This window comes from Urocitellus parryii, unplaced genomic scaffold (assembly GCF_045843805.1).
Source record: "Urocitellus parryii isolate mUroPar1 unplaced genomic scaffold, mUroPar1.hap1 Scaffold_139, whole genome shotgun sequence".
Taxonomy (NCBI): Eukaryota; Metazoa; Chordata; class Mammalia; order Rodentia; family Sciuridae; genus Urocitellus; species Urocitellus parryii.
Genome location: NW_027551998.1, coordinates 358,335 through 370,797, shown reverse-complemented (window position 1 = coordinate 370,797; position 12,463 = coordinate 358,335). Strand labels below are relative to the sequence as shown.

At 58.3% G+C, this 12,463-nt stretch overlaps 1 protein-coding gene across 1 annotated transcript in view; it reads left to right on the top strand.

The window, feature by feature from the left end:
* Positions 1-1,943: 1,943 nt before the first annotated feature.
* The window catches only part of LOC113194642 (netrin receptor UNC5B), a 72,902-nt gene continuing 62,382 nt past the window's right edge, over positions 1,944-12,463 (top strand). The window contains exon 1 of the mRNA XM_026405801.2: positions 1,944-2,435. Coding sequence (XP_026261586.2) covers positions 2,357-2,435 — 79 coding nt within the window. The 5' untranslated portion in view covers positions 1,944-2,356. The remainder of the gene's footprint in view (positions 2,436-12,463) is intronic.

Below are 12,463 nucleotides of genomic sequence, written 5' to 3'. Positions count from 1 at the left end.
TGTTCATGTGCCCTTCCTGGGAGGGAGCTCACTGTGCACCTGCATGTCTCTGTAGTATGTTTGCTCGTGTAGGTGTGTCTGGGGGTGTGCCTGGGACTGTGTCTAGGGTCGTGTGTCTGCTGTGTGCCTGCAGCGTGTGGCTGACTGGAGCGGGCTGGGTGTGGTGGGGCGGTGGCGCTCTGGGCTCTCATCCACGGCTCTTGCCTGGGCTGTTCCAGGCCAAGCTAAAAATAACCAGCCTACCTTGGCCTACAGAGGCTTTTCTCAGTTGACCAAAGTCCTTCCCCAGAGAGTCCCACTCCACCCATATCCACCTTCCTGATTCTGGGTGCCCAGCCAGAGGACTGGAGAGGTAGACTGAAGTCATGCCTGGTGCCCACCCCCCCAGGCTCCAGACCCTTGACTGTGGGGGAGGGGAGGAGGTGTCGGGGCAAATCTGCTCTCATCTTCCCTCTGGGGACATGGCTAGGACAGGTCCTGGTTGCTTCTCTGCCTGATCTCCTTACAGTCGGCAGGCCTGGCCCCAAGCCCTTCCTCCTCCAATCCCTCCTGGGTCACTTGGCTCCTACAGCAGCCCACCCTCCTGGGCCTGGCTGGACCTCCCTGACTCGCAGGCCACACCTGTACCTGAAGAGGGAGTCCAGACCCAGCTCTGGGACAAGGGAAATCTCTTTCAGGACTAGGCAGCGTGGACCGGCTTGCTGGCTGCCAGCCCCTTATCAGAACTGATCCAGCCCCTGGAGGGTGTCAGGAGGAGGAGCCCGGCTCAGGGGGTTTTTTCCCAGCCCCATCTCCGGTGGTGCCTTGGCTTCACCATTTGCAGCTGACGAATAAATGACTTTACATCTTTGGGCCTCGGTTCCCCCATCTGTAAAATGGAGCTATAAATGGTTCTGGCTTCAGGGAGTTGTGAAAATTAACTGAGACGATACATATAAAGTGCTTAGTCCTGGGCCTGGCACACTGAACCTCTCTGCTGGTGGTGTTGATCCACTCCTGTGTCTCTGGGTTTCAATCCTAAGGCACCACCCATGTGCCAAACCTCACCTGACCTCCCACCTCACTCTTGGGAGGTCATGACTCCCCCCCCCCAAGAATCAGACTGGTTGGGAGGGGACGATCTTAGAAATAGATTGTGACATTCCTATAGCAGTTTCTGTTATCTATCTGTCTGTCTCTCCTTATTCAATTTTACATTCTCTTGTGAAATAGTTTACATTATTCTCCGTTTTACAGATGATCAAGATGAAGGGAGCCTCAGAATGGTTAAGTAACTCACAGTCACACAGGTAAGGGAGAGTTCAAGTTTGCCCTGAGCAGCAAACAGCTCTCCCCACGCCCCCTCCCCCCCCCACTGCAATTTTAGGATCAGATGCCGCAGGGGTTCCCAGTGGTCTGGCAAACAGGTCTGCCAAAGATCATATAGAAAAGTAGGACCCACCAGGATGATCCTAATATGTGCCCACATCCACAGTTCTAAGCCCCAGCTTAGGCGGGACTTGGTGTTTGAGGTCTGAGGAAGCCTCTTCTGTAAAGACCTCCACGTGGTGTGGAAGGCATAGACCATGCAAAAAGGGAGAGTCCAGAGTTTAATCATCGGAAGCGAAGGCTGACATATAGCCAAACTAAAGGAAGGCGTGAAGGTGGTACATTAGCTCAGATTTTGGAAACGAAAATTGGGTGGACTCCGATTCCAGACCTCTTCCAGCAGCCAGGTTTTCCAATGCGCTGGGTCCAGCGTTTCTCGAGGACCTCCCTTGAAGGACCCCCAGCTCTGCTCGGCCACGCGGAGGGCCGTCGGGCTCCCCCTCGAGGGCGCCCCGCCGGCCCCGCCCCTGCCCTCCAGGCCCCGCCCCGTCCCCGCGCGGTCCCCGCCTCAGCTGGCGGACTCTAAGACTCTCAGCGGCGCTGGGCATTGTGGCAGGCGGAGGGGGCCGGTGAGGGCGCCGGGGCCGCTAGGAGTGGCTGGGCTCGGAGAGGCGCGCTCCGGGACTCGGACGGCGCGGCGCCGGCCGCTGCGAGCGCCACTGAGCGCACTCCTCTCGGGTCGCGCAACTTCTCTGCCGGGGCGCCGGAGCCCGCGGAGCCGCTCGGAGCCCAGGAGCCGCAGGAGCGCAAAGAGGGGCGCGCCGGAGCCTGGCTCCGGAGTGGGCGCCCGGCACCCATCGAGCTCCGAGCGCCGGGCGGCCCTCCGCGCAGCGTGGCTGCCGCTGCTCCCACCGAGGGCTCGGGCTGGCTCGGCCCGGCGCCGGGGAGGACGGCGAGGAGGAGGCGGCGGCGGCGGAGACGGCGGCGGCGAGGCTGGGGCCAGGGAGAAAGCCCTGGGGGAGAGGCACCCGAGCCGGGCCGCGGGATCATGTGGGCCCGCAGCGGAACGCCGGGCGCTTTGCTGCTGGCGCTGCTACTCTGCTGGGACCCGAGGCTGAGCCAAGCAGGTAGGGAGTGATCCGGCTTCGGGGCTGGGGACGAAAGGACCCTGGAGTCTCACTGCGCTCATCCCCAAAGTTGAGGTGGTTTTTGGTAGAGTCTGGGTGCACCGGGAAAGCGGCAGGGGTGCCCAAGTTAGAACGCTGGTTTTTCTGCCCCACTCAAGTGGTAGATGGCGCAGCCACCTCATTGGGGGCGCTGGCCAGGGGTGGGTTAGAGTAAGTCGGAAGCTTCCTGTTCCCGCCTGGGAGGGATCGCTCCTTTCCCCTTGAACGGTAGCGTGATTCGGGGTCAGAGCCTCCGCGAGGAACCACCTCCAAGGGACTCCTGCCTTCCAGCGTGCGGCGAGGGCGCCGAAAAAAAAAACTGTCGCTACGCGGGCCAGGTGTGCGCCGTCTGCCGTTCGCCTGCAACTTCCTAGTCCAGGTCCCAGCTCGCCCAGGCTCCTATGCCTGGAATCTGCAGACCAGAGGGAGGCAGCGAGAGTCCTGCCCAGTACGGGAAGCGCAGGATGCGCTCCGCCAGCCGGGGAGGCCAGAGCGAAGGGCTTTGGCTATTGAAAGGGGAGGGCCTGAATCCTGCACACAGCTTTCCGGGGATGGTGGGCTCGCAGGTTTGGAAGTCCCCCCGCCTCGGGTGTGGTGTGTGTATTGAAGGAGGGCGGGAGTACGTAGAGATCCTGCTGAGTTTCCATTTAAATGGGTCACTGACATTCTTGCTGTCCAGGGAACAGGCCAGGTGCGCTTGCCTCTCGGTACAGCACCTGCTCCAGATCCAGGAAAATGCCTTAAGGGGGTTGGTGGGTTCCTGATATAAAACCCCCGACCTGCACTGATGTGTACGCGTCTCGCCCGCCCTGTAGCGGGACTGGCGTGGTCAAGTGAACTGACTCTTCCAGGTTAGGCAGGGAGGCGATGGACGCACTGAAGCCATCCTCTCTGGTACCCTAAGCCAAGCAGGTGGACTGGCTCTAATCCGAGGCGCCCACTCTGGGAAAGGGGAGGGAAAGGAGGGGACAATCTGCACCGACCGATTCCTCTCTGAGTTGAAGCTGAGAATCAGGCAGGAAAACTGGAGCAGAAAGTGGACGCGATGACGCAGCTCCCCCCCCCCTTTCCGCTGTGATGTTGACATCCGCTCTCCTCCTCTGCTCCCCAATAGCTAAAGATCCCTCACTCTGGAATTAATAATTCCCACGGCCAGGAGTGAGGGCTTGGTTTTAGCACATCCCCCACCTTTTTTTTTTTTTTTCCCAAGCTGTGTGCTGAAAAGTTACGACACACAACCATTTGATCCAAGTTAATTATGATTTGGGCAGACTCTGGTATTTAAAGCAGTGTTTTGAAGTTAGAAGGTAATGATGGGGAAGGGGGGAGGGAGGCGGCTGAATGACCAACCATGCTTTAAAGGGTGCAGTTAGATGTGGGAGTGCTGGCTTGGGGTGTTGGTTTCTGGTTTAAGGGTGTTTGAGGAGGTGATTGAAGGGTAAGTTGAAGACTTCAAGTGGCACATGGGCAGGGTTGCTGTTTGTATACCAGCAGGGCAGTGGGATCGGGAATAAATACCAAGGCTACAGAGGGTGAGGGCTCCGCCAGGAGAGAGCCAAGACTGGCGGACCTGGTGTTCTCCGGGTGGGAGGGCTGGGCCAGGAAGGCTGGAGGTGGCCTGCTTTTTCTGCTTAACAAAGCATCCAGCCCCTCTTTCCCCAGAAGAAACCCCAGGCCCGGGGCTTTGATGGATTTGGGCACAAACCGTGCCCAGACAGAAATGGCCTCTAATACCCGGCTTTGATTTCTCACTAGTGAGGAGAAGCCGTGTTGGAATCGTGCTCATTACTTAGCGCTGCAGGGGCTGCCTGCCCACCAGCCTGGAGAGGGGCCAACTGGTGGGCTCGGCCTGCAGCCTTCCCTTTGCCCAGAATGTGCCGCCCTTAGAAACCTGCCTCAGGAGCAGAACCTGGCCCTTCCTCCTACACAGCCTTTCCCCCCAATGCCAAGGGCACCGAACATCTTTCTCTCGGAGTGTTGCTTGGGTTTTGTGATGGATCTCTCATGAGTCCCATTTCACTGATGGGGAAAACCAAGTCCCAAGTGTTGGTTTTGCCCAAATTTTGCCTTCACTCTACACAGATTGCAGGCCTTGTATGTAGGGCCCCTGTCCAGGAGCCAGGCTGATTCAAGCCATGCAGGACCCCCCTCCATCCCCATCTACCCTGCTGCCTTGAGCCTCCTATCAAACTAAGGCAGGGGAAGCTGGGCCTACAGAGGGCTCTTTCCTGAGGGCACCCAGGCTCCCTTGAAGTGGCAGGCGCCTCTCTCCTCTCCCCAACCCCATCCCAAGAATGATGAGCTTCCTTTTCAGCACGGAGAATTTCTTCCAGCCACAAAGTTTGATGGTAGAGAAATCAAAACAGGAACCATAGGACCCCCCAGAACCTTAGAAGAAGATGTCAGCAAGTGGCTGGCCCCGGGAGGCCACTCAATGCTCTAGTTGGCTTTAAGAATCTCCTCTCCTCCACCCCTTCAGAGCTTTTTTTGGCGCAGGGGGGGTGTACCAGGGGGGAGCACCAGGGATTGAAACCTGGGGCACCTCCCCAGCCCTTTTTTTGTATTTTAATTATGACAGGGCCTCTCCAAGAAAGGCCCTGCTAAGTTGCTGAGGCCGGCTTTGAACTCACAATCCTCCTGCACCACTAGAATCACAGGTGTGTACCACCACTTCCGACCTTTCCCGAGCTTTTAATGAACTTTTCCTGGGCCTCTGGCTGGGATGGTTGGGAAAGAGTCGGAGTGTCTTGATAATACTTCTTTTGAAGGTGCAGTTAATCAGAGTTTTCCTAGTGTCTAGCTTTGTGTGCCAGTGTGTGCACGCGCAGTGTGTGTGCGGTGTGTGTGCACACACCAGCCGGTCCTTATCTCCCTCTACACTGTAGCAAGCACCCATCTCACTTAAACAAATGGAAAATCAAGTGTCTTAATGGGTTTTCTCATTAAAGTGAAAGCACCACTGCAGGGGAGAGGGGAGGAATTTCTGCTGTAATCACTATCCTCAGGCTCTGTCCCCTCCCCCAAACCAACTGGGAATTCTGCAGGATCAAAAATCCTCCTGTTTCCAATCCACCAATTTAACTCCACTAATTTAACTGTGGTAGCTTTGTGACAGGCCCAAGGTCATACTGGGACTCAGGGACAGAGTCAGGATTTGCACTCAGGCCCACAAACCTCAATCTAGTGCGTCTGCCTCCTTCCTTCTTCCCACCTCACCTTGGGGCTGGAGACCCCTCACTGTTGGTCTGGGGTTGAGATGCTAAAATTGAGGCACCACCTACAGCAGGGGACATTGCTTTGGCAGCTGAGTTAGACGGGGACTGAGAGAGGGGCATTTGGAGAGTTGGAACCACAAGGGATGGAACCAGGCGAGGCCAAAGGTCAGGAACAAGGCCTCAGACTGGGCAAGTGCCCCTGTGTAGCACCACAGGAGTCCCCAGCACTGATCTTAGCACCCAGCCTGACCTGGGGAAGGTAAGCTAAGCTCCCCAGGACTGCAGGGCTGAGCCTTCACATTTAAGAGCTCTGTGTCCCTTTGCGAAGTTGGGGACAGAATGTGTGTTGATTTTTTTTTGTCTTGACATTTTGGGAGCCCAACCTTCCCCAGCCCACTTTGTCCTGGACTTTTTCCTGCAATGAGATAGTCACCCATTCCTATCTATCAGGCCCGCACCCTGAGCCACCAGGGTTTCTGTTCATGGGTGTAGGCTGCCTAGCACTTGGGGGATGGGCATGGGATAAGCTGATCCCCTCCATCCCAACTGCTTGGAGAACATGGTTAGCGATTTCCAATGGACAGGTCTCCGCAGGGTTTGCAGGCTCCAGTGCCATCTTTTGAACCTCAGACCTGGATTGGGGTGGAAAAGAGATAACTTGAAGCCTGCTGAGGCCTATAGGAAAGGGCCAAGGGACAGGTCCTAGGCAGGGACTTGGGGTTGGTGGCCCTGAGCCCAGAGAAATTGCTGCCTAGGCAGATGGCCCCCAGGGAGAAGGGCGGAGAAAGCCAGAGGCCCAGGCCTGAGCTGGCACTTCTGCTGGCCTCCTCCTCCTCCTCCCCAGTTTCCTAAACAGCCTCCGCAAATGGAGTCATTAAAGCTGGGAAGCCGAAATGAAACGAAACCAATGCGTTCTGTGCTTTTGTTTCTTCCTTTTTTAAAGGAAATTTAAAATACTGTAATTAGAATAATACAAGGAAAGCCCTTTCCGGGTGAGGAAGGGCTGGCGGGCTCTCAGCACTGCTCCTTGGACTCCTGAGTCGGGTGTGGGGCACCCGCTCCTGCCCCTTGGGGCCTGATGGGGACCCCCTCCTAGGGCTTTTGGGGAGAAGCCTGGCATCCCGGATCCAGCTGCGGCTCTTCGCTGGGAGTTGGTTGACAGGCCAGAGCCGCCCCAGCCGCTGCGCCCCCGCGGGCAGACAGGCCCAGGCGGAGCGCGCTGAGCCACAGGTCCCCGCGGCACCCCTTGCTCTGCTCGCGGTCTTGGGCATGCTAATGGCAGTGAAAACATTGGCCGGAGTGCGCTGTAAATCAGCCGCCTCCCCCGCCCCCACCCCTTTTGTTTCTCTCCCTCGGCTCCCAAAGCTCCGAGCCCCGTGGTCCCCTCTCCACAAAGCCGCCTGATCAGCAGCTCCGCAGCTCCGGGGCTGGATCCAGCGCCGCTGCACCCGCGCGCGCTGTCACCAGGTGTCAGCTTGCGCGCCCCTCTCGCGCGCCCCTCTCCCGCCCCTTCTTGTCCCCCTCTTCCCTCTTGCCACTTCCCTCCCCAGCCAAGCTAAATCGGTTCGGCTGGAGCCCTGGGAGCTCTAGCGCCACCGCCTAGCAGGGAGCGAACGCGACCCCCCTTTCTCACCTCCACTGGGCTGCGCCCTGCTCCTGCAACTTCCCGCGCTGCGCTCCTTTCTCTGGGAAGGCGGCTGGGGGTGTGAGGGTGTGTACCAGAGAGAGGGGGGCGGTGAGAGAGAGAGAGAGAGAGAGAGAGAGAGAGAGAGAGAGAGAGAGAGAGAGAATATGAATTAGGAGGAAGGAGGAGGGGTGGGCAGGACCTGTTGCTCTGGGGTGTTGGTGTGTGTGGAAGTGAGGTGCAGGAGGCGGGTGTGTTGAGGTCTGTGTCTTCTGTACAGGAGGGTGTGTGTGTGTGTGTGTGTGTGTGTTTGGGTGTGTGTGGGAGTCTGTGCTGTGTTTGTGTATAAATAGGTGTATGTAAAGTGGGGACAGTGAGTCACCGCCAGGCATGGGAAGCTCCATCCACTGCGTCCTGCTGGGGATTCCTCTTCAGGATGGGACCCAGGCCATTTGCCCTCCAGCTGGGAGCAGGGTTTGTCCCGGGTTCTGCTTTTGGAAGGGCAGGACTGCCCACCCCCCCTGAGGTCTACCTGAGCATGGTTCTGGTGCTGTAAATGAATGAAGGAAGGCTGGTGGGCCATAGTCCACTCAGGAGTTGGGCTCCTGCCCCAAGAGGACTGGGGTCCCTACAGTCGGCTCCCTGCTGGCCTGTCAGATAAGTGGGAGAGGCTGAGATTTGGAGGCTCACCTCCCTTGGGAAGGAGAGAAGGGTGGGTGAGATCTCCTATAGAATTCTCTAGAAAGGGAGATGGTGGACCTTGAGGGGGTGGGCTCTCTGAGGGCCAGCAGCATCTTAGGCAGGCCCTGGGGGAAGCAGTGGAACTGAAGGAGCTGCGTGCTGGGCCCCCCTGTCCTTCCTGGGTCACAGAAGGGTTCCCTGGCTTTCCTAGTTCTGTCCCCACCGAGGACTGCTGCCGACTGAGTTGTGTCACTCAGCAGCAGCCCCACCAACAGACGCATTGCTCTGGAGTCTACAGAACTCTGTCACAGGGACTCACTTTGTCCCTGGGAGAACCCCACCTGGAAAGGGGAGGCTCCTTAGGAAGCTGAGGACAGGAACCTGGTCAAAGCCACAATGGCTCTGGCTCTGGGCCTCAAGGAGATCGCCATCCGTGGGGGATGCTGATGTCCACTCCAGAAATGCTAAATGGCATTCAGAGAGTCTCAGGTGTCACCTGAGGGCAACAGACAATTCCTGTAGGAAGAGTAAAACCATCTAAGCCTCAAGGCTTCCTGGGGGTGGTGACCCCCTCAGCGGCCACTCTCCCCTCTTCTGGACCTTTCTTGAGGGTGGAGGTACCAAGGATTGAGCTCAGGGGCACCTGACTACTGAGCCCCCTCCCCAGCCCGATTTTGTATTTTATTTAGAGACAGGGTTTCGCTATTGCTGAGGCTGGCTTTGCATTTGCAATCCTCCTGTCTCAGCCTCCCAAGCCACTGGGATTACAGGCAGGTGATACAGTCTGGTCCTTTTCTGGTCTTTCTAAGAACATTTCCTGGAGAGGGTGGGATGGGGCTGGCTGGCTGGGGCACAGAGCTGGGAGGCCATCCCCACCTGTCCCACTGTCAGGAAATGTGGCCCTGTCAGCATCCACTCTGGCTGCCACCTTGGGGTGGCACTCCTTGGGGAACTACTGTGTGGCCCCATTTCCACTCCTGGCATTCTGGATTGTGCTGATGGGATGTGCCCCCTCAGCTCTCGCTGGCCCCATGGGCTGGGACCTGGGACAGAGCTTCTCATTCTTCAGTCTCTCAGTGGCCTTAAGTGGAGGGGACCAGCAGATACTTCGTAGGCGTGAGTCGGGATGGTGTTGGGGTGAGGCCTGGGAGGCGTCTCTGTGGCCTCAGGTGGCTCACCTAATGCTGTGTGCCTCAGTTTACTCATCTATAAAATGAGGGTGCCAATGTTATCGCCATAGGATTGCCCCCAGGTCCATGAGTTGATGTACCATAAAGCCCTCAGCATGGCACAGCATATAGCAACCCCTGGTACTGTTAGTCTGGAAGCCCTTGAAGGGAGAGTGGTGGGGCCCAGCAGCCCATGGCCAAGGAGGAAAGATCGTTCCTGCCCTCACTGTGCTGTGTGACCTTGGGCCAGTACCTTTCCCTCTCTGGGTCCTGGTTGGCTAGTTTCCCCCCTGTCTGTGAGTTTGGAGTTGGGGAGAGGTAGAAGGCGGATCCTTGACAGTTGTGTGTTTTTCTGTCTGGTTCTATTGGAAGAGGCCCCAGCTGCCAGCAAGACACAGAGGTTGCTGAGGCCCAGAGCCCCATGTTTACAGAGCTCCTCCGGAAAGTCAGTATATTGACTGGAATACCCTTGTGTGCATTACGCGGCCCTGGGTCTCTCTCTCTCTCTGAAGCCATAAATCTCCCTCGGAGACCTCCGTCCCTTTTCTTGCTCTCTAAGCATCTCCTGCCTCAGAGACCAAGAGCCCCAGGTCCAGGTGGGGCCAGGAGGCAGAGAAGGACACGCCCCCTCCAGAGGCAGTTGCCCCCACCCCACCTCTCCTGGGGCTCAGGTGGAGGGTGTGATAGAAGCAACCACCCAGACTCACTTTCATTTCTCAGGGACAAGGGAGGGCAATTTCGGGAAAGGGGCTGAGGACTCTTGTCCTCACATCAGATACTGGAACTCCAGCCCCTAAAACGTGTGCTCCTTCATTCATTCTGAGAAAGTGCTGTACTTTGGGGTCAGAGATGGACAACTTTGCTCTGGCCCTTTAAGAATTGAAGGGCTTGTATGAAAAATTGTGCCGGTATTAACCATGTGCCAGTCCTGTGATACTAGGTGCAAGGGGTGTGGGGTGGAGGGCCCCAGCATAAGTGACCCAAGATGTGCATTCTCCAAGGGCTCTGGTGTTGCACCTGGAGGGCAGGCTGTGCACCCAGACTACTTGGGATCAACTCCTGACTGTATTGCCATCTGGCTGTGTGTCCTAGAGCAAGTTGCTTACCTTCCCTGAGCCTCATTTCATCATCTGTGCATAGCACCAATCTCATCTGATTGTTACAGGGATGATAAAGTGCATTGCTCGGTCTAAAGTGCTCAGGAATGTTCACTGTCTTCATCATCATTGTCACCACCATCATCGGTGCCAGTTGTGGGATGGCACAACAGAAAATGCCTCTGGTGTTGAAAGGAGGCTTTCACAGGCTGGGTGGTCAGGGAGGGCTTCCTGGAGGAGGGAACGATGGCATTTGACCAGCCCTTGGGGGATAAGCAGAGGCAAATGGAGAGGGAAGACCTTGCTGGCGGGGGTACGTGAAGGTGCAGGGAGGGGCGTCCGGCACCCCCACACTCCAGCAGCTGGCTCGGGTCTCATCATCTGGCAAAGCCAGACTTTTGGCCCAGGGGTCTCTTCTCACTGCAGTGGAGAGAGCCCAGGGCTTTGCAGTGAAGGACTGAATCTTCCTGGGACCTCAGTGTCCCTCCTGGGGACAGATGGAGGGACAGGCCGGTGCCTGGCCTTCCTGGAATGAAGCCATGTGACTGGAGCCAACCTGTGAGTGGGGCTCCCGACCACCACTGCCACCCCCTCTGCCTCACCACCCCACCCTGGCTGCCCCGGCCAGGACTGGGCCTCGTGTGGCCGGAGAGCAAGAGGACAGGCCCTGGTGCCTGGTGGCAGCTTCCACGTAGGCCAGAGAGTGGGGGCTGGGGGTTGGGCGCAGGAGGGGAGGGGCTGTCTCCTGCTCCTGGGCGCCCACTGAGCAGGCCCTGGCCCTGCGAGGCTCCAGGGCGGGGAGGGATGTCCCCTGCTCCCATCCCCAGGAGCCTGCAGCCCCCAGAGGCCCCAGGCGGCGTCGGGAGGCATTACCGGCTCTGGAGCAGCGGAGGGAAGCAGCCCTGTAATGTGATCAGAGGCGCCTGCCACCCGCCGCCCGGGCACCCAGCGAGATGCAGGGCTTCCAAGAAGTTGAGTCAGAAATTCCAGGAAAGTTGCTCCGGCCCCTCCCCCGCCCCACCTAAGGTCATTCTGTGACCCAGCAGGGCAGAGTGAGCAGTGACAGAGATGGGCTGGGGGTCCGTCATTGTCAAGAGCTGGGGCCACAGGATTGGAGGCGGGTGGGCTGAGGTGACCAGGGAGACCTGCTGGGGCCCAGAGCCATGAGGGAGTGTCTGTCTGATTCACTCACCTGTGGCTCCAGCACCCCGCTGGGTACACAGCAGGTGCTCAGGAGGTGCAGAGTGAGCAGCCAGCGCAGCCTTGCACACCCTGGAGCCAGACTGCTGCCAGGCAGGGACCTGCTGCTGTGCAAGGACAGCCAGGGGACCTGGAGTCTCATTCCCCCTCCCCCCCACTCCTGCCTCCCGCCCCCTCCCCCTGCCGTCTTTCTCGAGCACTTCCTGTCACCAGGAAGCTCCTGTGGACAAGCCCCTAGGTAGGAAAGACTTTACTCCCTAAATCCCTAAATCCCAAGAAGCCACCACGAATGAACCAAGTCTCCCTGTCAGGTGCCCTAGGCCCCTTCCTGTGCAGACAGCAGGTCTGGCCCCTGTGGGGCGGCTCTCTGTGGCTGCCCCCATCAGAATGTTTCTGCCTGTTCACACGCCCAAGCCCGCTGACCGCTCCAGGTGACTCCAGAGAGTGCCCCTTGCACGGTCCCTGGCTCTGGCCTGCCGCAGGTGTGGGCTGAGAGCGGGTGTTAGGAGCCCGGACCAGGGGCTGACTCCAGGCCCCAGCCGTCCCTGGCAACTGCCACCAGCTTCTTGGCAGAACTGAGCGGTCCTTGCCGTGGGTCTAGCCACTCCAGGCTCTCCATGGCCCCATGTCCAGCGTGCAGGGAGCACCCTGGAGACTCCACGTCCCCGGGTGCCAAGCCTGGCCCAGGTGCCACCTTCACAGCTGGGCACCCACCGGCCTCTGCCAGGAGCCCCTGCTGCAGGGTGATCTGGTGTCCCTGCCTGGCAGCCAGGACAGCCAGGCCTGCTGGGCACAGTGACCCCTACTGCAAGCTTGATCTGGCCCCATATTTTCCAATTGGTCTATCCAGCTTCTGTCTCCCCCACCCCCGCTTCTCTCTCTCTCTGTCTCTGTCTCTCTCTCTCTCTCTCTCTCTCTCTCTCTCTCACACACACACACACACACACACACATACACAAACATCAAGGAATAGCAAAAGAAAGCCCTGAGCTAAGAATTGGGA